The sequence below is a fragment of the Dermacentor variabilis genome, chromosome 7 (genome assembly GCF_050947875.1).
Source record: "Dermacentor variabilis isolate Ectoservices chromosome 7, ASM5094787v1, whole genome shotgun sequence".
NCBI lineage: Eukaryota > Metazoa > Arthropoda > Arachnida > Ixodida > Ixodidae > Dermacentor > Dermacentor variabilis.
Window position 1 is genome coordinate 141,960,030 of NC_134574.1, and position 22,308 is coordinate 141,982,337.

At 46.8% G+C, this 22,308-nt stretch overlaps 1 protein-coding gene across 6 annotated transcripts in view; it reads right to left on the bottom strand.

The window, feature by feature from the left end:
- Positions 1 to 22,308, bottom strand: part of LOC142588029 (poly [ADP-ribose] polymerase tankyrase-like) — a 103,999-nt gene that overhangs the window by 24,463 nt on the left and 57,228 nt on the right. For all 6 annotated transcript variants that reach the window (XM_075699466.1, XM_075699470.1, XM_075699468.1 and 3 more), the window contains exons 28-38: positions 22,105 to 22,184; positions 20,392 to 20,513; positions 19,764 to 19,986; positions 17,325 to 17,481; positions 14,533 to 14,609; positions 14,045 to 14,186; positions 10,215 to 10,304; positions 9,505 to 9,654; positions 3,903 to 4,132; positions 2,265 to 2,535; positions 744 to 1,058 (exon numbers count right to left, since the gene is read on the bottom strand). In XM_075699466.1, coding sequence (XP_075555581.1) covers positions 744 to 1,058; positions 2,265 to 2,535; positions 3,903 to 4,132; positions 9,505 to 9,654; positions 10,215 to 10,304; positions 14,045 to 14,186; positions 14,533 to 14,609; positions 17,325 to 17,481; positions 19,764 to 19,986; positions 20,392 to 20,513; positions 22,105 to 22,184 — 1,857 coding nt within the window. The remainder of the gene's footprint in view (positions 1 to 743; positions 1,059 to 2,264; positions 2,536 to 3,902; positions 4,133 to 9,504; positions 9,655 to 10,214; positions 10,305 to 14,044; positions 14,187 to 14,532; positions 14,610 to 17,324; positions 17,482 to 19,763; positions 19,987 to 20,391; positions 20,514 to 22,104; positions 22,185 to 22,308) is intronic.

Sequence of the window (22,308 nt, forward strand, 5' to 3'; positions counted from 1 at the left end):
AGCATCAAGCCTATGCAGAGATTTCACTGCAACTGTTGCATGATAAGCATGTTGCAAATAATCAGATGTGTGGTAAATGTATGCACAACCAAACACAGAGCACAAAAGCAGATGCCCGACCTGTCTAGTGTACCCTGACGTTCGTCTTCGCTGCACCACTTTCGCATCTCCTCATTACGTTCCCTGAATAGCACACATGCAATGGTGGTAGTCAGCATCTCAGTTACGTAGCTACAAGAAATGGCGCAAATTTTCGGATGCTGAGCCACCTGACAGCACTGATAACTTGGGCACTACAAAAACTTGCTCCCTACTGAACTGTAGGACAGCCCTGCGTGCAAACCAACTGCACATTCCATGTGTCTGGCAATGCTGCCCAATGGAAGGCTTCCCATTTGGTTTCTAAGCATGGCACCAGAATGCGCAAACAAAATCTCTGCCGATTTTGAGACACGACCGATTCCCACAGCGCAGGAGAGCCACACATGTTATTTTACAGGAAATTACAGAATACCATGACAGAACTAAAGGGCAAGAGATACAGCAGGTGTGAGAACATATGAAGTTTTAAATCTAAAAATATGTCTCACATAAGGCAACAATACGCAAGGAGAGTCACCGAAAGAACTCATTCCAGCATATTGTTCAGGTTTTAAAGAAATGTGCTTCAGGACCTCCTCTAGAAGTTTATTACTGCACGAAAACTGAGCAAGGCATGAGACACGAGAAGGATCCCCGCCCACCTGGAGAGCATGCGTTATGGTGGGGACACCTCGCGCAGCTGCCAGCTGCAACGGGGTGACTCCGTTGCTGTCGGGTGCGTCCAGCGGCGTGCCCACGTGCACCAGCAGCTGCAGCATGGCGGGACAGCAGAAGGTGTAGTTGGCCAGCGGCGCCACCACGTGGTGCATCACGTTCCAGCCGTACATGTCCTGGTGCGTCAGGTCCACCGGGCTCGTCTTCTTGAAGCTCGTGCGCCGCACGTCCCCGTATGGGTCGGTGTCCCGGTCGGGGTCGTAACTGGCGTTGAGCAGCAGTTTGGCCATTTTGATGTCATTCTGCAATGCGAGATATATTTTCTTTTTTTTTTTGAAAAAAAAGGGGGAGAGGCAACACCTGTTCTCATTCGCGATAACAGAGATATCTGCACTGGTGAACCAAAGTCTGCCCAGACAGCACTGATTGCTGCCAATTCCTTCTTTGAACACACCTGCAGCTCTTGTACTACAGCCACAGACCCGCTTTTGAGGACCACTGAAATTAAAAGCCATCAAAGTCCGCACACATAATTGGCTCCATTATGCGAACTCGTGGAAGGGAGACAATGAGACTTAAGGATTTCAGTGATCAGATTTCAATGCTCATTGAAAGTGAGCATGTGACTGTGGTATTACACATTAAGTCGTCTGACTGGCAGCCACATTTACCACTTTACTCACATTCGCCCTACCCTACACTGACAATCCCCGCTTGATCGTTTCATTATCAATTTTTTTGTTTTTTTGCTCAACAACCTTTTATTTCTGTCAACTGCTGTCATACTGCATCAGCTTCAATTTTTTACGTGGTAGACAGTCCGAGCTACTCTTCATGGGCATAGTGCATACTTTTGTCTCTCAAAAACACACGTGCAGGCATCACCATCCTCCTAGTTTGGATTGTGCATGCTCAAACCTTTGCACTAATATTGCAAATCAGTTCTGCAGAAATTCCACAAGAGGAAGATTTCCTAAAGTAAAATGGTCATTCACTGCAAGGTAGTACGAAGCTTTATTTATGGCTTGACTTGTGAAACCCCGCACAAACAGCCCATGCACAGAAGCTACGCAACTCCTCAGTGATGAGAGTGCCCGATTTCCAATCGCATGTTGCTGTAGAGGTCGGGGTATGGTTTGTTTCGTTACAGAGCTTTAGCCTGTCCGGTATCCCGCTAAATGCAGGCAGGTCGGGCGACCTGCCAGATGGGCGGGAGTGCAAACGCGAGCGGTCCGCACCGTGCCGGCCACTCACACTTGCCCCCCACCCATCCGGCAGAACGCCCAGTCTGCCTGCTTTTAGCAGAATACCGGACATGCTAAAACTCTCTAGTATTCTCTGACCTCTGGCATCCGCTCCATGCGACATCAGCAGCCTGCACCAACCAACCCTCAAACACCCGTTCCAGCCATGCCACCGCCAAAGAACTCTTTCCACAGCCTAAATTATTTCCCACTGTGAAAAAAAGGAGGACCGGGAACAAGCCTCCCGAGCTTGGTGATACGCACCAGTCTGACGGCGTACATGAGGGCTGTGCGCTGCTGGCCATCTCGGAAGTTGATGTTGGCGCCCGCTCGTAGCAGCATCTTGACAACTGCATAGTTGCGCTTGCACACGGCCAGGATAAGGGGTGACAGGCGGGCAGCTGTTGGGGACGCCGAGTGGATACGTGTGACGTCGGTCAGGCACGTCGTGCCTGGGAACTCCAGGTTCTGGAGCGGGAAGCAGGTCAGCAGGTCTGCAGAGGCACCGGCTTCGAGCAGCGAGAGGCACCACGACCTGTACGTATGAAATCCAAGGTTTGGCTGGCAACCCGTCTGGCCGGGAAAGCACATGGCGAAAAGATGCGGACTGATGCACTGACAACCCCCCGCACCCAAGAGGAACTGAAATTGAATTCTCAACTTAAATTTCAGTTCTTTCTTTGGTTGGTGCATCAATCCATGTTTTTTCGCCTGTGTATATGGGAAGCAAGCCTCTGTGTAGTCGACTGTGTGAATGAAAACCCAAACGGTACAACAGAAAAAGCTAGTTGGTCTAGCATAACTGCCGAGCAGAATTAGTGTTAACAAAGCACAAGACGCCCCACGCTGGCAGAGCTCAAGCGGCCCGAGATGTGCACTGTCGTTTTTGTGGCTTTGGCATGCATATGTTTGTGCTTCTTGAATTCAATCTGGGTCAGAGGGTACTTCGAGTGGGGCATTTTGGTGGGAAGTTTTCACATGCTGACTCAGTGCGAATCATTGCAGCACAAGACATTGAGGTGTGCTGAGCTGCTGGAGCCCGAGATGCATGTTGGCTTTTTTTCTATTAGATATTTTGTGGCAGCAACGGGAAACAAACAAAATCCAGCTGGTGGGTGAAGCCAGAATAAAATTCCTACAATGACAGCAGAGTAAAAAATGACACTCAGTTCGTGCTGGCTGCATCAGGGAATGGTGGTACAAGAGGTGGCATGTTTTGGTTATCGCCTATTAAATCTGTGCAGTACGCTACCAATGGCACTATGCCCCATGCACTGTGAAACACATAGGTTAAGCTGCTTATTGCAACAGGGTTGGTGGCGAAAGCTGTGAACGTGGCATGCGATGATCTGGGAGGATATTTATTTGCTGGTACCGGAACAGAAAACTGAGTGCATGCCGACATTCTCACTTGAAGTGGGCGGGCAAGTATTACACGAAAGCTGCTGCGGTGGGCGGTTACTATTCTTGATTGCACGTCTTGTGATTTTCCTTATTTACATGGGATCCAGTGGTTGGAAACGTATATGTCTGAAACTTATGAACTGGTAAAAAAGCCTAACTGTGTTGGGTCTTCTTTTGCATTCTTGATCGTGAATGTTGAAGCAGGGAAATCGTACGTAACGAGATCATATCAACGAAGTCCTACTGTATTTAACGTTGTGCTGAGGTACAGATCTAGCTACTTACACAAGGAATCGAAGCGTACCCCAATGAGCTGGTTTCATTCGCGATACAGAAAGAGTTAAGCAACGTCGAACCATGAACTGCCATTTTGTCACCCGGCATACCCTGCAGAGCTGTAGCTAGAGTATCGGTCCAATTGTCTAAATGTGCCACGAAGCCTTCCCAGCTCTACCTGCAGCTAGCTGCAACCGGCAGCAGGAAGCATGCGAGACTCACTGCATGTCCTCCGGCAGACGGTCGCTCTGCAGTTTCCAGAAGGCGGCTGTGAACGGGGTCCGCAGAGAATGGTCCTGGTCGGCACAAGCCGCCGCCACCATGCCCATCTTGTCCAGGAAAAACTGGCACAGGGTGTAGTTCCAGTTCATGGCCGCATACGTCAGCACCGAAGATCCGTGTTCGTCCCGTGCCATCACTGGTACTCCCTTGTCCATCAAAGCTTGCGCCACCTAAGGCACCGGGCAGCAGTCGCAATCGTCAGACCGATCAGTGCAAACACAAAGTGATTTCATTCCTATCATTACAAGAAGCATCGTGACAAGGAAAAGAAAGAAAAAAGGAGGGGGGACATTGAGATACACTGTTCCTGTGTGCAAAGTGGAGAGGCAGGTTTATAGCTTGTGTTTTACCTTTGGGCATGACATCCCAGCAAGGTGAAGCGGCAGTGAATGAATTCAGAAAAAATAATTTCTAGTGCTTTGTTTTGAACTAACAATGGCGCCATGTGCTGCCTTCATGAAGGTATATGCATTGTTGTGAATGATTATGTCCCCAATTTCATTTTTTTTTTTTGAAGGCAAGGTTTTCTCAGCTGACAGCAGATGGAATGGGCGTAAATATATCTTGTAGCCCCTTCCAGAAAAATATAGTCAATCAGGTGACCTGCAGATGCCGTATGAACATGAAAATGGTATCAAATGATACTTCTCCATGCAGAGAGCATGTAATATAGTAGTCAGCAACTAAGGACACAATAATAAATAAGTATTTACAGTGGAACCCTGATTATAAGATTATACTTTCTCAGGACTACGAAAAAGTGTACAGGGTGTCTACCAAACTGACATTTCCAAATTCCCCGAGTTTTCCAGGTTTTCCCAGAGGGCCTTTATAATATTAGCGAGCGGCACTGAACTTTGTTTTATGTCATGATGGGCTGACACGCAAGTTAAAAATTAAAAAAACTACTTAATCCAGTTTGAACAGTAAAGAGTAGCTGTTTATGTTATTAAAAAGAAAACAGAAGGGATGAGTTAGTAAGATGCACAGCGAATAAATTATCTTTAAAAACAATGGTAAAGCCTATTGCAAATCGAGTCGAACATCTTCAAATACAAATAAAAAGGTGCATACAGAAGCAAATATTTTCGAATATGAGCTATTTCTATCAACTGATGGCAGATAGCAAGCTCATTGATATGAGGCCTAAACTTTGTCACATGCGAGATTCTCTCTCAGCAGCTGGAAAGTCAACCTCAACTGCAGCTGACATACTCTCAGCCTGTGCACAATGCCTCAGTGTTGTGTTTTACTGCTTTAGAGTTCATTTTGGCTTGGATGAGAGACATCTGCACTGCGGCGTCTGCGAACACATTGCTTTTTGAGCTCAAGCCCCTTGAAAGAAGTGACAGCACGCTTCCTTTCCCGTTTATTTTTCAATGTGTAGGTCCTTTCTGTTCTTGTGCTCCTTCCACCACGCGTTTGCCCCACAGACCATTTGAAGCATCTTCGCGGTCAGTTGTACAGCCAACGTCCGATTTTTCAGACTCCCTAGGGGATGTGAAAACGTCCGAAAAAATAGATGCATGGTTTTACTGCCCTTAAGAGCTCAAATCACCACAGATACATTCGAAAACGCCTGCCAGCAGACTTATTACACATATTGGTGCTCGTACTGCAACAGGAGATGGCGTGTGGACGCATGTATAATTAAGGAATACATACTGCGTCCAATTGCCCTTCCCATGCTTCTTATGCTTCACCGCAATACTCTGCATATGCTTCACCACGTAACAAAACTGTACTGAGGCAAAGTTGACTTTCGGAAACCAGCATCATGCAATGTGCCGTGCTTTCCAAGTTTCGAAGCCAATCGCGAGGATTTCAAAGGCAGAGTCAGTGTCATGGCCGACAGCGGCGAATTGATTTAATGAAAAACACGACACCGAACATTAGGAAGCTTAATAGCGAACATCGAAGCAGCTAGGCCTAGCGTTGCAGTGGTGGTGGCTATGTCTGCCAGTGATACTGTGTGCGAGAGCGCCAGTTCAAGGCGGCGAGATAATCAAAATGGCAGCGGTGGTGGCTTTGATGAATGCTGTTTCGGACCTGTGGTCACGGCAAAAATTCCGGAAAATTGGACGGCGAAGGGTTTCTGAGTCCTAAATTTCCGACGTTCTTATACACTGACTCCATGGGGTATGTGGTGTTACCACAATGCCATCCGAATTATCTGGAATGTCCCAAAAATCAGGCGTCGACTGTACATTGCCAACTACTCCATCGACGACACGGCGTCAAAGTCAATTTGCTACAATTCCTCTCTGTTACTCGTACGAGAATTAGCGCGACTTTCGTTCTCTTTCAATAAAATTACAGCTGATTTTCCCCAATAGAAGCAGATTCCCCCAAGTTTCCCCCGAGTATTTCCAGACTATTCAAAATCCCTGAGAATTACTGGTTTTCCCGGATGGTAGACACCCAGAGCGTAGTAAGATCCTAACAACAAAAGTTATGCCTATAAAAGCATGGTCACACGCAACGCATTTACAAGAAACTTTGATGTAAAATACAAACTAATACTCTGCAGGGCTTGGAAACCCAGATCACACACACAAAAAAAAAAGGCAAATGCAGAAAGAACACTGCAGTACAGGTGCCAAACGTGCTTTATTAAAACAAACCTTGTACCACAATCCACTGCCGCGTTTCCTGCCAGCCAGAGCGTACCGTGGAACACTGGGTGCTAAACGGTAAGCTTCGTTTGCACCTTCTTCGATCCGAGAAGCAAGAGCTTTTGCTCGAGTTGGGCAACGCCCAAAAGGAGGTCCTCTGAGGTGTCACATGAGCACATGAAGCTCCAGATGCTGTCTATGCGTCGTAGCACATGAGCGAATGTGGTCGGCACAGGCAAGGCAAGACTGTAGTGTCGTCGTCCTCGTCCGATGTCACAGTGGTGCCTCACGAGGCAAGCCTCCTTGGTGGCGCCATCCGGCGACACCTCGCCACAGATAGCAACATTGTTGTAGGCCTCAACGTACTCGGCAAAGGTCATGGTGACGCTTAACACTTTCCTGTCCGCAGGAAAATAGGCAGTTTTAGGATAGTTTACTGCTACAGCAAATCCTTGATATTAGAATGTACAGTATCAACTTGTAGAAGGAATGTGCTTTCTAATGGTATTATCTTTAAACAAACATTTATTAACAATTCTTTGAAAAAAAAAAAAGATTTATTAAAAGAATTTGCTATGAAAATGAGAAAGCTTTATAAAAACATAGATGCTTCTTTACACCAAGAGAACATTACAAAGAATTCGAAAAATACATTTTGACCAAAAAGAAACTATATACAATATTCTTGCAAATATAAGCTATCTGTGGAAGGTCTTTATATACAAAGGGAAATGTTAGCCCTAGTGGCTATCATGCTCGTGCAGTGGTTCTTCCAAATGCCGCGCGGCATTGCAGAGCGCAATAACCGCACAATGCCATGGTTCATTCCCGGAGGCCTTCTTGTACGAAGTCTCTCGCTTGCGGCCACAATGCTTGAATGAGTTGGTGATTGTGCTTTGTGACAACGCATTCCACTGCGCGGGTGGCTGCTGGGAGCGGAAGTGAAACAACGATGAGACGAAGCAGGGAAGGAAGCTGCGCCGTAGTGAACCAGTCTAGTGGAGTCATGCGCTCTGCATGCGAAGGGGCACACTTCTGAAGGAGAGACGGTGTGAGGGAGAAGGCCCGCAGCACTTTCTTTATGTCCATTGTTCAGTCCTGCACTTCGTGTGGGTCGTCGTATAATGCAGGTCAGGCGTGAAATCGCGTCTGATAACGAAGGTATATAATGCATTGCTTCTATGGGGACTTCGCCGGGACTGTGCTAATCCGCCGTAAACCCGGGTTGTCGCAAAATGGGGGGGACGTATAGCTGGGGTTCCACCGTAGCTATAAACAAGTTGGGATGTGAATGCCTGTGTTGCCGTTGCCCTTTGCTGTGCCGCCGCAAAGGGCCATTAACCTTAACTGTCACCAGATGGCACAAAGCGACCGAGTTCGGGACAGAGGAGAGTAGAGTCTGAGAAGCAGGGTTAGTAGAGAGCCGATGGCTTGGGAGTGTGTTTTGTAGAAGCCATAAACACTTGGGGCTAATAAGCCCTATGCCTCACGGTAGCATGAGTGCAACAAGAAAACTGAAGCGAGGGGCATATACCAGAGATGTAAAAAACTGAAAAAAAAAAAAAGGGAAGAGTCAACCAAGTGCCAACACTGCACAAGATTGACAAAATTGCGCGTGAAATATGAAGATAAGAATTGAGTGAATAACGAACATGAAGAAGAGACGGAGTAGAGAAATATAATTAAAACTTACCTATTCCTCGAATCATTTGAACTACCATGCACATCGACTTTGTCTTGGTTAGTGCACCATGCCGACATATTTACAGTGCACACAGATCTAAGCAGGGGTCAAAGGCTAAATGTTTGCAGAGTAAAACTTAATGGCAGCCACATAAATATATTGTTAGCCTCATTGTTGCAATGAGTTGCACGATTTTGAAGCATTGAACGTTATGCCGCTGTTACCTGCATACTGGTATTCTCACATGAGGCAACATTGCATTAGGTTCTGGCTCCATACAGAGAGCACTCTTCTTGATTCAATTATGAACTGTACTTCACGCAATATGACAGATTACAGGACTGTTTCTAAGACACACATTTTTCTCTTTCTAACAAGATAGATGTGAAAAAAAAAAAAACCCTGTTAGAATTGGGCACAAAACAAACCACTGTTGCAGCATCGACAACTGCCGACCATCATCACCACTGTCATAATAATCACAACCTAATAACAAGATGGCAGCAAAAAGCTTTTGTGCAGTCAGAATCACACTTGTGTAGAGTGGTCAAATGGCCGATTTGGCTGCAATGTTATGAAAAAAAAAAAAGCACAAGCTGAAACTGCAATGAGACCACGTATGGTCATGCCACATGCTAGGTCATGTACAAACCTCTCCCAATAGGACAAACGTGCAATGCAGATGGTCACGCGACCACTCCATACAAGTGCAATTCCGACTATAGACGTAGTATGGCGGCAATGATGTGCTGTTTTCATCATGAAAACTCATTAAAAAGGCAAGTTACTTTACATGCTAAGCTAAAGGAAGAAGAGCCATTTCCCATTTTTCTGGGCAACGCTGAACACCCATATGTGTTGCACGACCAAGTGGTGAAGCAAATAGCTGATGCGTAGGCCGTCGACCAGTTTGCAATTACTAAAGAATTGTTCAAGAAATTAGGAATATGAAACAGACTACAACGAGGACGTGTTGTAGTCCACAAGCAGTGATAGAAGAGCCGTCTGACAGTGACATCAATGGACATTAATGTGAATAAGTTTACATTTTGTGATAAGTTCTGCAAACCTAATTTTATGTTAGAAGAAATGGACACATACATTTTTCTTACTACAAAATCAAGTGCACGTTAGACTTGGCAAAGTACAGAAACATAGTAGACTTCCAACATTTTCAACCGATATGAAACAATGAGCAGCAGTTGGCCCAAGGGGACAAATTGAAGCTCGTTCCGAGACTGACCTTGATCTGCATTTCCAGCTGGGCGTTCCGAGGAGCCTCCCGTGCAAGCACATGCAACATGGTCTGCTTGTCGCTGTACAGGGTCCAGCCATGCTTCACCTTGGCAATTAGCCTCAAAGCCAGCTCATATGAACAACTCTTCAGGGCCGCCTATGAAGAAGAGACAGTTCCAGTAAGTCGGTCGGTCAGTAAATCAATCAATGATATGAAATCAATGTCTTCAATATCCCTTCCTGCGTCTGAAGCGGATGCCCGCCACCTACTTTGGACATGCCCTGTGTGGGAGTCCTCGCATCTCATGATGGTCGCACGCGTGGCAAACTTCACACATTGGGTGCACACTCGCCAGAGGATTCGGGGAAAACAGGGGAAGCCGTCCCCCGGTGGCTGGCACACAATTGCAAGCGCTACCAGCACCACCAAGCGAGTCACGCGCGATTCCCCAGCAAGCCATTGCTCCCGTGTTTTCACACATGGTTAGCCAGCCACATTTCTACCCGGGCAGGTGCTGTCTACCCCCGCCCCCCCCCTCTCCTGCCAATTTTACCAGCTGGGGTAACCTTCCTTACCCCTGGAATTGTAAGATTTTTACCCCAAGATGTGGAGTTACAAACTGGCCAACCTGAAGACTATGAATGATGGCTCACGGACAATACATTTCACAAGTCACTGCGCAGATTCACGAGGGCACCGACTGGCAGCACACGCACCTCAACAGTGAGAGCCAGGCCCTTGCCACCAAGCTCAAGATGCTCGATGATGTGCTGCAGGATGCCTTGCCATGACCGCTTCACAAGCTCCTGCAGAAATATAAAGCGTGATAGGATGAGCCTACCTCATTTTCTTCCAAGGCAGGATTCAAGAACTTCTCGGGCCAGTCATCTCATCAAGCACTGCCCTAAGGTTCAAGAGTAGCAGAGGTGCGTAGTTAAGCTTCGCAAAACGTGTGCTGGGGCGGTGCTGGGGCGCCAGTGATGATTCTCAAAAATAAGATCACTTCTGTGAGAGTTGGCGTGACTCGGCACTAGACGTGTTGAAATACATGACGCTGCTGGCACTTTGCCAAGCTCGCTATCTTCACATAGAAACACGAATGCTGTCAGCCGTATGATCCAAGACATTCAAAGCCGAGTCAATCGAAACCTCAGAAAAGTAACCATCACCATCATCACCATCATTATTATCAGCCTATTTTATGTCTACTGCAGGACGAAGGCCTCTCCCTGCGATCTCTAATTACCCCTGTCCTGCGCCAACCAACTGCAACTTGCACCTGCGAATTTATTAATTTGGTCACCCCCACCTAGTTTTCTGCCGTCCTCAACTGCGTTTCCCTTCTCTTGGTATCCATTCTGTAAACCTAATGGTCCACCGTTTATCTAACCTGTGCATTACATGACCTGCCCAGCTCTGTTTCTTTCTCTGAATGTGAAATAGAATATCAGCTATCCCCGTTTGATCTCTGATCCACACCGCTCTCTTTCTGTTTCTTAATGTTACACCTAACATTCTTGGTTGCATCGCTCTTTGTGCGGTCCTCAACTCTCCAAGTTTCTGCCGCATAAGTTAGCACCGGTAAAATGCCCTGATTGTACACCTTTCTTTTTAGTGATAATGGTAAGCTTCCAGTCAGGATCTGAGTATGCTTGCCGTATGTGCTCGAACTCAATTTTATTCTTCTGTAAATTTCCTTCTCATGATCAGGGTTCCCTGTGAGTAATTGACCTAGGTAAACAAACTCCTTCACAGACTCTAGAGGCTGAATGGCAATCCTGAACTATTGTTCCTTTGCCTGGTTATTCATCATCTTTCTGCATATTGATCTTCTAACTGCACTCTTACACTCTCTCTGTTAAGGTCCTCAATCATTTGTTGGGGAAACGGGGGGAAGGCGGGAGATGAAAATTCAGGATGCTGAGCAAAACGAGAACAAGGTGAAAGCCAACGTTTCGGCAAGTGGACTTGTCTTCTCGCGTTGTTGCCTTGAAGGAGACAAGTACACTTGTCGAAAGGTTGGCTCCTGCTTTCACCTTGTTCTCGTTTTGCTCATCAATCATTTGTTGCAACTCGTCTGCAGTGCTACTGAATAGAACAATGTCATCGACAAATCAAAGGTTGCTGAGGCATTCGCCGTCAACCCATACTCCCAAGCCTTCCCAGTTTAACCCTTTCAGGGTCAACGACGTAAATATACGACGCCCTCTGTCCGTTTAAAAAGCACGCCAATTTCATAATTTTTTTCTTTCCTGGCATGTGCTGCCACTATGTGGGAATACAGGGAACTTTTTCTTGCGCCTCCTCTCGGTTTTCGTAATATGGTTTGTTTTAGAGCTAGTTTCCTCCGGCGCGTCTATATACTACTGCTTGTGTATTGCCGCACGGCGCGGATGGGCGGCAGTTTGGGTTTTGCTCCACTGGTGGTTTCGCCTTCTTGTGCTAGCAAAACTGATGGTTATCTCGTTATAAATCGCTCAAAGGGCGGCCACATGTTCCTCTCGCTCATGTAGTGGTCACAGGGGTGAGCATAGGAAGGATGCTGCCGTGCATGCATTTTCTTTTCTTTTCTTTTCTTGGGAGACTCGTGATATCTAATTGCCTCTGGTTGGCGATGAGATGAAGATTAGCCGAAGTTTGTCACACGTTTTGCTTTTCTGACGGGCACACAACCGCACAATTTTCTTGAGTGCGCTCACCTAAGCAGTTCTATTTCGCTATGGACATAAATATTAGTGTAAGAGCAGGAACATTTGAGACTAATACTAGGAGTAAGCTAATGGGTCTATAATTTTTCAATTCTTTAACGTATCCCTTTTTGTAGATTAGTGTAATGTTTGCATTCTTCCAGTTTTCTGGGACACTTGCAGTCGATAGACACTTGGTATAAAGAGCCGCCAGTTTTCCAAGCAGTGTCTCCTCCATCTCTGATTGAATCCGCTGTTATTCCATCTTCTCCTGCCGATTTTCCCCGTTTCATGTCTTGCAAGGCCCTTCTGACCTCATCACTAGTTATAGGATGAGTTTCTGTATCCTGTTCATTACTGTATCAAATGGAGTTTTCCTGAGCCCTCTGGGTAGTGTACAGGCCAGTATAGAATTCTTCCACTGCTTTTACTATACCTTCGAGATTACTGATGATATTACCCTGCTTATCTTTCAGCGCATGTATCTTGGTTTGTCCTATGCCAAGTTTCTTTCTCACTGATTTCAGGCCACGTCCATTTCTTACGGCTTCTTCAGTCTTGCTGGCATTATAATTACGAGTATGATTTATTTCGGGAAAATAACCATGTTCCCCCAAGTGATCATTCAAGAACACCATTCCTGGTTTCACTGCCTGCCAGCAGCTGCACTTGCATGTCCAGAATAACCAGGCGAACAAAATGTCAAGTGCTCGACTAAAAAACTGGGAACCTAAAGAAATGGAACCTTGTTTTAAATGGGGAAAAAAATGCAATGGTGAGCACAAAATGCTTAAAAGCTGTTAAAATACACATGCAAATGTCTCTGCAATCAAACATTATCTTAACGAAGTTTGAATCCGATATGAAAACACTCGAGTATAAGCCAACGCAGTCATATTGATGAGGGGAAAAAAAAAAAACATTGGGACCTAATCTCTGTGTAAGAAAAGCAAGCATGGTGCTTTCGATGAGCAGCAAGAAGTTTCGAGTCAATTTGATCACCCATTGATGACTTTTGCCAATATAAGGCATAACAAGAATGCTAAGTCACTAATGTGTTTTCCACCAATGTTTCAAATAGTGCGATCACACATGTTAGGCATGTTGACTTACTGGTTGTGGGCCAACCAAGCCGAACTGTTAGCCGGAATGTGCAAATTGTGCCCATAATTTGCAGTTTCAAAGTGCGCTCGCCAACTTTTTGACATTTGCTACCAGAATATACATATTTCGAGCTGTGAGCAAACCTATATTCACCTTCCCGTAACCAATATTGCCCTAGGTGTTGAATTTTTGGTTTCATTATAGTAGCAGGATACTTAATGAAATAAAGCACGACTATAGCAAAATTTTTTTTTGCATCATTGCATCTGAGAATTCCATATACAGCGTACGCTCGTTAAAACGTGCCCACTTACAACAGACTTTCGGATTTAACAGACTATTTCTGCCTCAGTTTGTTCTACCTATTGATGCAACGAAGTTCACTTGTCACGGACCGCACTACAATGGACTATCGGCTACAGCGGATTAAATTAGCAGCATTTCTTTCTTTAATCAAGCATATAAAGGGTACTTTTGTCGTGTCGACACGGGCTGACAACCGACTTCTGAGGGTCAGCTGACGATCGCGGCTAAATATTATGCGTGCAAGGGAGGAAGTTGTGGTGGAAACGCGCCGTTTTCTTTAGTGCGTGAGGCACAGGGTTGGGTTCTACTTCGGTGGCTGCTGCTTACAGTGCGGCCAGCCTATCTTGTCAGGTGTTCGTTGTTTTGCGCGCCAAAGGTGGCCCATGCAAAAACATTACACGCTGCTTCGGGGAAAAAAAAAAAAAGAACTAGAACACTGTGGCAGGCACCTGCAGGATGGGGATTTGCAGCGGGGCCCGGATCTTCTTGTGGACGTACAGCCAGCGTAGGCCTGTCTGCGGCGGATCGTTCCGCTGGATCACCAAGTCCAACGTGGGGAGGGCGCCCTTCTGGAGCAGCAACAGTGCACACCTACAGGGGCAACACGCATGTCGTCAGAGCAACATGGCAGCAGCACAGTGTTAAAAGCGTTAAAATGATGGACAGCATTAAATGCAGCGAGAAGCACAGCATTAAAATGATGCCAAACACAGTGTTTAAGATGCTAGAAAGAGTTAAAAAGACCCCAAAACTGTGATCAAAATACACCAAGTACAGCAAAAGACATTAAAAACAGTGCTATGAAGACATTACAATAAGCACTAAAAAGACACCAACACCTGTGATAAAAGGCACTGCTCTGAGGGTGTCCACCCCTGTTCCACAATACAAGCAGCCATGCCAGAGAAAAATTTACATGAGAAAAGTAGTGCCTTACGTGGGGTGGTTGTTGAGCACTGCCAAGCCCAAGGGTGTGTTGTTAGCCTTGTCCTTGATATCTATTGTCTTCACCTTCTGCGAAGAGAAGAACATACATGTATGAATGTACTTTCCGTGGTTATAAATAAATGTGAACCAGTTGTTTTATTTTCCTTTGTTGTGGCATGTGTTCGCGCTTTGCGGGGTGTTACGAATCAGCCAGTGGGGGCAGCGAACTTTGAGCCTGTCCTGCTTTCCTACGATGAATCAGCTTCGTGAAGCTGACAATACGTCCCATCGGACAGACCAGCGGTGTAACCAAGGCGAGACACGTTTGACGAGTACGGGGTTGATGGATGCCACTCTGCTGCCGACCCCGAGGCTGGGACCAAGAAACTCCAGGAAAAGAATCTTCTTCCCTGCTTCCTTACACCCGACGCTAGCTGCCAAAGCTGATCGACAATCAAACCAGCCAGTTTGTGGGCCATCCCAGGAGCCAAGACGTGTCAAACGAGTTAAGCGTGAAACCTCCCGTCTACGAGCGTTCCTTCCTTTCTCTGGGACAGTGAAACAGGTGTGCCTGAGAGTATTTCTCCGATTGTGTTCAGTGAACAAAGTTCCCAGAGTGATTGTGCGCACCCTCACCCTCAAGGCGACTTTGGATGCTTCAGCTGGAGGAAGGTGTGACGGCAGAGTTCCCTGGCCTAAGGCTCTAGGGAGGACAGAGGGGATTTAAGCTGACTTTTTCAGCTCCTCAGGAGTACTTTTAGTCAGTCTTGGTAGACAGCCGAGGCGCAACATTCTCTATTCTTCACGTAAATATTGTAAATAAACCCAGTACACTTGGCTCTCGATGAGAACCTGTTCCTCTCTTCAACAACGTCCTCAGCATAGATGAGGTGGACGACAGCATGGGCCAGCTAGCCCTTTTGACATGCCCGACTACAACTGTTCGAGGGGTGAAGGGGGGGGGGACACGAGTCTTAGAGACCGAAAAATTGCAGAATAATCACTTTTTCGAAAACATTTTTGGTTCTAGTGTCTGGTGCATTATCTCAGAAATTTTCACGCATCTGTTCACGCATTTCAGTCGTAATGGCGTGTCACATTACGTCAGTGAGCTGCACTGTTACTGACAAATGTGAAAAAAGAAAAAAAAAAAAGAAGGGGGCTTATCTTTGTGACGCGCAGTTGCCATTATAAGTTTCTGAATGCAGCCATTTTGGTCTTGTTTGAAAGAGCGACTCTTCTTCATTAGTTTTCACAGCACAGCTACTCTGTGCGCAGAATGACTTTGAAGAAAAAGCCCACTATAGAGTTGTCCCCATGCGCAATTCCATTCGTCGACCGAGACACGTGACCGTAAGCACTCCATGCCATTGGTGGATTTTCGCTGTCGTTAGCCCGGGTCGCTCGGTTGTGCGCAACACGGTACGAAACGATGTCAAATTCAGTTTGCTACAAACTATAAATTCAGCAAACAGAAGAAGACGGGTTTTGAACTTTCAAAAGTGCGCAGTAGCTTTCAAAGACAGCGAAAATAGTTTGCCACCCGTGCCAAGCCCCGCTGAAAAGCCTTCCCTCGTGACTGTGGAATAGACTTAGCAGGTGAATGCGGTTCTTGCAGAAGCCAGTGTTCGTGAGGCATTCCAGCACAACTACTACATCTTTAAAATTTTGAGAAGGTGAAGGTGGCTCAAGAAAAACCGCAAGTCTTTGCTTCAACGCCGGCTACCAAGTGAAAATCGGATTTGCTCGCTCACGCTGATGTCGCCACTGCTAGCTCGGATTCAATGCAGACGCGATTCGTTATGCCAAGCCGCAACTCTATAAATATTCTGCCGTCTTGTGTAAAACGCAAGTAGCGGTGTGGCAGTGGATGAAGGGGAATGTGAGTGTAATCTCGCCACAGAGATAATCACCTTGTGTGCAATCTGCGGTGATGCCGCGTCGCCATAGACTTCACCGCACATGAGTGGTGGCCAAACGTGCACCCCATTGCTCGTGAACTTTTATGAGCTGCTAAACTGCCAACTGTAGGATTTGAAAACTGCTTGCAGCACTTCCCTCCTTAAACATTCTGCGGTCCACTCATACATTACTATTGCTTTCTGCCCAATATTTTCTTACCTATTGCCTCCACAAACAATAGTGATGGACTTCTATCTATCTCCATAATTATTTACTCTACGAAAAAAATAATCAAATTTTTTAATCAGCTCAAAAAGCTGGACAAGACCATGTCTTTCAGTAAATTTGGTCAAAAAATACCTAAGATAGCTCTATACACCATATGTCCCCCTTACGAAAGGATCTAGCAGCAGCTGAGATGGTGCGAAGCGGCGATCTACCCTTCCTGCAGCGGGGGCTCTTCCCAATGCCCAGACAAGCACCTGAGAGAAGTTCCAGGTGCTGGTTCCAGGTACTAGCACCGACTGGTGCTGGGATCCAGGTTCCGAAAACAAGTCTAATGCCAGTTCAGTTTTAGCAAGCAGCCAATAAAGCAGTAGGGCGCTATGCTGGTCGTGTGTGCTAGTACATGGAACACATTCGAAATACACGCTGCATGGCCATGCTGGGGAAATATTGTCCATTTTCTCAGATCTCCCACCACGTGAACTTTTGATCATAACTGTACTTTGATGTAGCACGTTGCAGACACAACTGTCAGAGTGCGATCTAGGCACTGCGATCGTACGTTTGCAATACCCAAAACCTGCGGGGAGGCTTTGAGGTTCCTTTTCCGTGCACTTTTATTAGGACCAACCAAGACTTGACAAGACTAAAACGGCGCGAGAAGCAGTTACTCACACTGCAGAAAGAGTGCATGCACATGGACGATCCTCGGATGGCAGCGTAGTGCACCGGCGTCATGCCAAAATTGTCTTGAACTTCCAGCAAGGGTGTCTGGGTCGTCTGCAGCAAGGTAGCCAGCTCCACAGGGTCACAGGGCGAGTTGTCCCAGTGTCTGCAAGCAAGTTGAAGGAAGTTTGAAACAGAAAAAAAATTAAGCACTTGGAAGAGTTTAAGGCTGTGGGAATGCTAGACTGTCACGCGTCCCCTGATGTTTTCCCCACACGGCTCTCATGTCTCCTGTAATCCGGCTTCTCCTCGTAGCTAAGCACCAGCAGCGGTCGGTGTGGTTGCAGCATATTATGAAAGATGGCACGAGAGTTGCCTAACGCCTAACGACGGGGTTGGTCGGGCGTGACAGGAGTAGGCTCTTTCTCTTTGGCTCGGGGTCGGCAAGCAGCACGGACGTTCCGGAAGTGCACCGATCCATGCCTCTGCGAGACCGTCCTGTGAGGCCCAGGAGCAGGACACCAGAATGGATGAACGTGACTGCTCGAACACGCCACCATTCACATGACCGTACACGTTAATGACCGGGCATTGGTGTCAAACATACCGTATTTACACGATTGTAAGTTGACCCCTTTTTTAAAATTTGAAAGTCTGAAGTTGGGGGGTCGACTTACAATCGAAACCAAAACATGGCCCCGCCAAAAAAAGCGATACCAACTGGAGCTACAACGTAGTTAATTTTATGTTTGCTCTATGGCCCTACCCGTATCTTTTCGCTATCCTGCGTGTTTGTTTGCTTTTCGGAAGGGTTTTTCAACATTTTTGAGAGTCTTACAGTGCATGCAACACTCATGGGGGAGTGTCGATAGTTGATGGAAGCGCCGCTGTTCTCATTTGCGGCGGCATCCTCAGAACGGCGGTGCTTGTGGGGAGTATCAGTAGTTCATGGAAGAGCAGCATAAGAGCAGACACCGCTCGCGAGTTTCTCTTTCTCTGTTTTAAAGGCATTGGTATTGGTTTGACGCATTCCACTAGACTGCCGGCTACATACTACTTCTATGCTTCCCCAGTCATCACGAGTGCTCCAGGCCCACTAATCATTCGGCACTCGTTCACTGCAGCGTTCAAGAGGGCTGCCATCCTTTACGCCGAAGAAACAAATCACTGCGCAGCGGGCCGCAATTTCGATGTTTCTAAACGGGTGGTGCGAGAGTGGCGACTGCAGCGAAGCGAAATTTTCACCTGTGTGATGGCAAGTGGGAAATTTCCCACGCTGGACCATGAAGCGCTGTGGGACCGAAGCAACGATGACGATGGCAGCACTAGTGAAGACGAGTAGTCCAGTGACCATGTCAGCCACTAATAAATTTTCGTTATCGATATGCTCTCTTATTTCTTTTTTTCCCCGGTCAAGCGATACGAGGGGGGGGGGGTCGACTTACAATCGTGTAAATACGGTATTCGCTTGGTATCCGGTTGCGGTGAGTGACTTCTGCGATTTCTCGTGCGCCGTTCGGCATATTCTGTGAATAGCAATTCGGCTAACAAGCATCAGTGTATGAAAGGTGCAATAATATGCCCTTGTGATTGCTTGCACCACCGTGTTGTGTTCCTTTGCCCCGAAGAGGTTGGGTGAGACCACACAAGGCATAAAGCAGGCTAGTTGGTAGCTTGAAATGAGTGACATATTTGCAGTGCTAAATATGGAACAATATGTGAAGTAGACAGGATGGGCACTGAAGTGATAGAAACAAGATTTCCTAATGTAGCAGCAGGACTAACATACAAGGATGGTAGGACACAGCCAAACATATTAGAAATTGCAACAAAATGGAACACGAAATAAGACCGACGCTAGACGGCCACTCAACACAACTAACGAGCAAGTGACTTTCTTTTGATTGTTGCTGTGTAATGGCAGATCATATTGTAGTGGTTGATGTCAATGCACATACTGTCAATTTCATGTTGCGTCTCGTCTTGAGTGTTGTAAATATGTGACCCACTTGCTGGAAGAGCCACTATGATCAGATGATAACATGCAGGTGGTCTTATAAAAGGCACCAAAATGCCTGCATTTACTGCGGGCAGTACACTGCTATTACTAGATGCTTTTGTTGATATTGATTGGCACAAATATGGGACATGTGGTACAAGAAAGCTGCAGTGTACAGCCATTGCCTTCATGGAAAAGAAAGAAATGTCACACACATAACTGTAGCGGGGTGCTACAAAGTGAACTGCCCAACTTACTTTAGAATGCAACCTTTCATTCTGGTACAGGGATTGAGAGTAGGACCACCATCTTTTTCGCCATGTTCCCAAGCTTGCCACAGTTTCCCCAAAATTTCCCAAAATTTTCATATTTCTGTCCACCTCGAGCCCCAGTGGAAACATTTTCGTTCCATTAACACTGAGAGAAGAAGAAAAAGAAAAGAAGCTTGCCTGTGGATTTTGACGAAAGCGTAGTGCAACGCGACGCGCCCTCGGCCGTCCTTGGCGTCCGCCCGCGCCCCTTTCTGCAGCAGCAGCTCTTCGAGGGCCGTCGAGCATTCGGCCATGCCGGTGTGCGCATTGGCTGCCAGGTGCAGCGCTGAGCGACCCCTGATGTTCAACGAGTTGACGTCAATTCCGGCGTCCAGGAGCGCACGCACGGTATCCATGAGGTCTGTTTCACGTGAAGAGGAGTTCAGCGTGAGCAATGAGGGTGCCCACAAGCTACGGAAGGACAACAGGCTCGCGGCAAGTAGCAGTTTGCAGTTACGATCTCAATGTCCTAAGTCACTGCAGCAGTGATCTTTTTCGCAGTCACACGGAGGAGAATAACCATTGCGCCCCGCTCTTGACCCTTGCCGCAACAAACGTGTGAAGCTACTTTCTTCATCGCTTTAAGTGAATCAGAAAGGATATAAGCGACGCACAGAGATCTGTTCTTGCTTGATGAACAAACAGCCGCTACGTAATCCCTTCACAGCACTCACTATGCTGCAGCAAGCAAGCAAGACTCAGTTCTGACGAAACAAGTGCACAATTCTTGGCCCAAGATATTGTTCAAGCCAAGGGCAATGCTTACCCGGGTTGCTCCGGTGTGAGACCACGTAATGAAGGGCGTTGTTGCCAGAGGCATGGTTGACAGCCTTTGGGTTGGCCTTGTGCTTCAGGAGAAGCTGGATGAGTTCACCGGGGAGATTGTTCCTGCCACGAGAAAATGCATCGCCTTAGGAGTGCCTCAATGGACATGTCGACCCAGTGCCAGCTAAGAAAATGCCACTCGAATTTGACAGATTGCAACAGCATTTGAGTGACGTTTCCTTGTTCTTAAGCTCATCCGCCCCTACTAGAGACATGACCAAGAATATCGTGTCTTATTTGGTACAAAAAAGTAAATCTAACATGTTTATCATAGATATCAGCATGTAACAAATACAGTCAACGACCGATTTTTCGGACCCTCTAGGGAACATAAGAACGTCCGAAAATTGAGGCAGTCCGAAAAAATGAATGCATGCAAAAACACACCTTTTTTCTTTTTTTCTCGGATCTAGAGGGTAAAGGGCGAAGTACCAGGCTTCCGAAACCCTGCCAAAGCATCAGTGAAGTGGCTATAAAAAGGGCATTCAAAAACTCTGTATGCAGCCGACTGCCGGTTTACTATGTACATGTGCATTGTCGGGCAGCCGGTGTTATTGCTGCAGTGGCTTGAAGAACTTGTTGATTGTGGTTAGGACGGCATTCCGGTTGCATACGACCATATTCGCCTCGATCTGAGCAAGGGTCATATCAGCACTGTACACCAATGAAAGAGTCAACAGTGCTCGCGTCAACCCGGCGCTTATTGGCGGCGCAGACATTGGCTCCTCATTTCCAACATCCTCAAGTTGCGTTTCAAGTTTTCAATCCTCAAGTTGCGAACAGTGGAGTTTGCTGACGAGCGTCGAAGCACCTAGGCCTAGCGTCGCAGAGCACACTTGACACAACAGCGCAACCACACACCACGCTAGCCAAAACGTGGCCTGCGCAAACAAACGAAATGGCGCCGCTCTGGAAACTCCGCCTGGAAGTGCGACGATGAACATAGCCAGTGTGGCCAGACCAAATCGGTGTGTGACGGGCTAGATTCGGCTAGTTGTGGTTCAAAGCGGTGGTATGCTTCGGCTGCAAGTCGATTTCCTTCGCAAGGGCGCTGCGCGAGGAGCCAAAGGACCTTCCGTTGCGTCAAAAAGTCCGGAAAATTGGATGGCGGTGGGTTCGAGCATCCAAAACTTCAGATGTCCTTGTACATTGATTCTATAGGGCTCGTGCCGGTGTTGCGATGACGCCCGAAATATCGGGCATGTCCAAAAATCTGGGTGTTCGAAAATTCAGTCGTTGGCTGTATATGCTTATAATAAATATTGGATATAACAAGAGCACTTTTGTTTTGAATGCAACTTTGTTGTAACGTGGTTCGACTGCAGCGTGATTAGGTTTGACTACCAAGTGTGCGCACCACCCTCGTCATTTCAGCGCCGTCCGCTTTCTGGGTGCAAGTGTGAGTCTCAATTTCTTGTTCTGTATCATAACACTGTTCTTAAATTTCGAAATCTTGTGCCAGCTAGCTCAACAGCAAGCTCTCCTAAAGTTCACGCCCATTAATAACTGGCTTTTCTGATGACCTCTTTATGGCACCGTCTCCTGCCTCTTTGCCGTCACCACCCAGGGACAATATGCAAGCAAAAATAAAAGAGCCACAAGTGACTGCACGATAACTGCAACTAGAGACCGATAGCAAGGGGAAATCACTCACATGGCAGCATAGACCAGGAGGCTTACGGGGTATGGCCCACCATCATGCAAATCCACATTGACACTGGCCCCAGCAGCGACCTGCAACATTCAGCATCATCCACCACTCAGGAGAATCTCACTTAGAGTCACAGTGTTCTTTCCATAAAAAGCAAAGTGTGATCTTTTTAAATGGTCAACCTCTTAATAGCAGAGACTTCAAGGC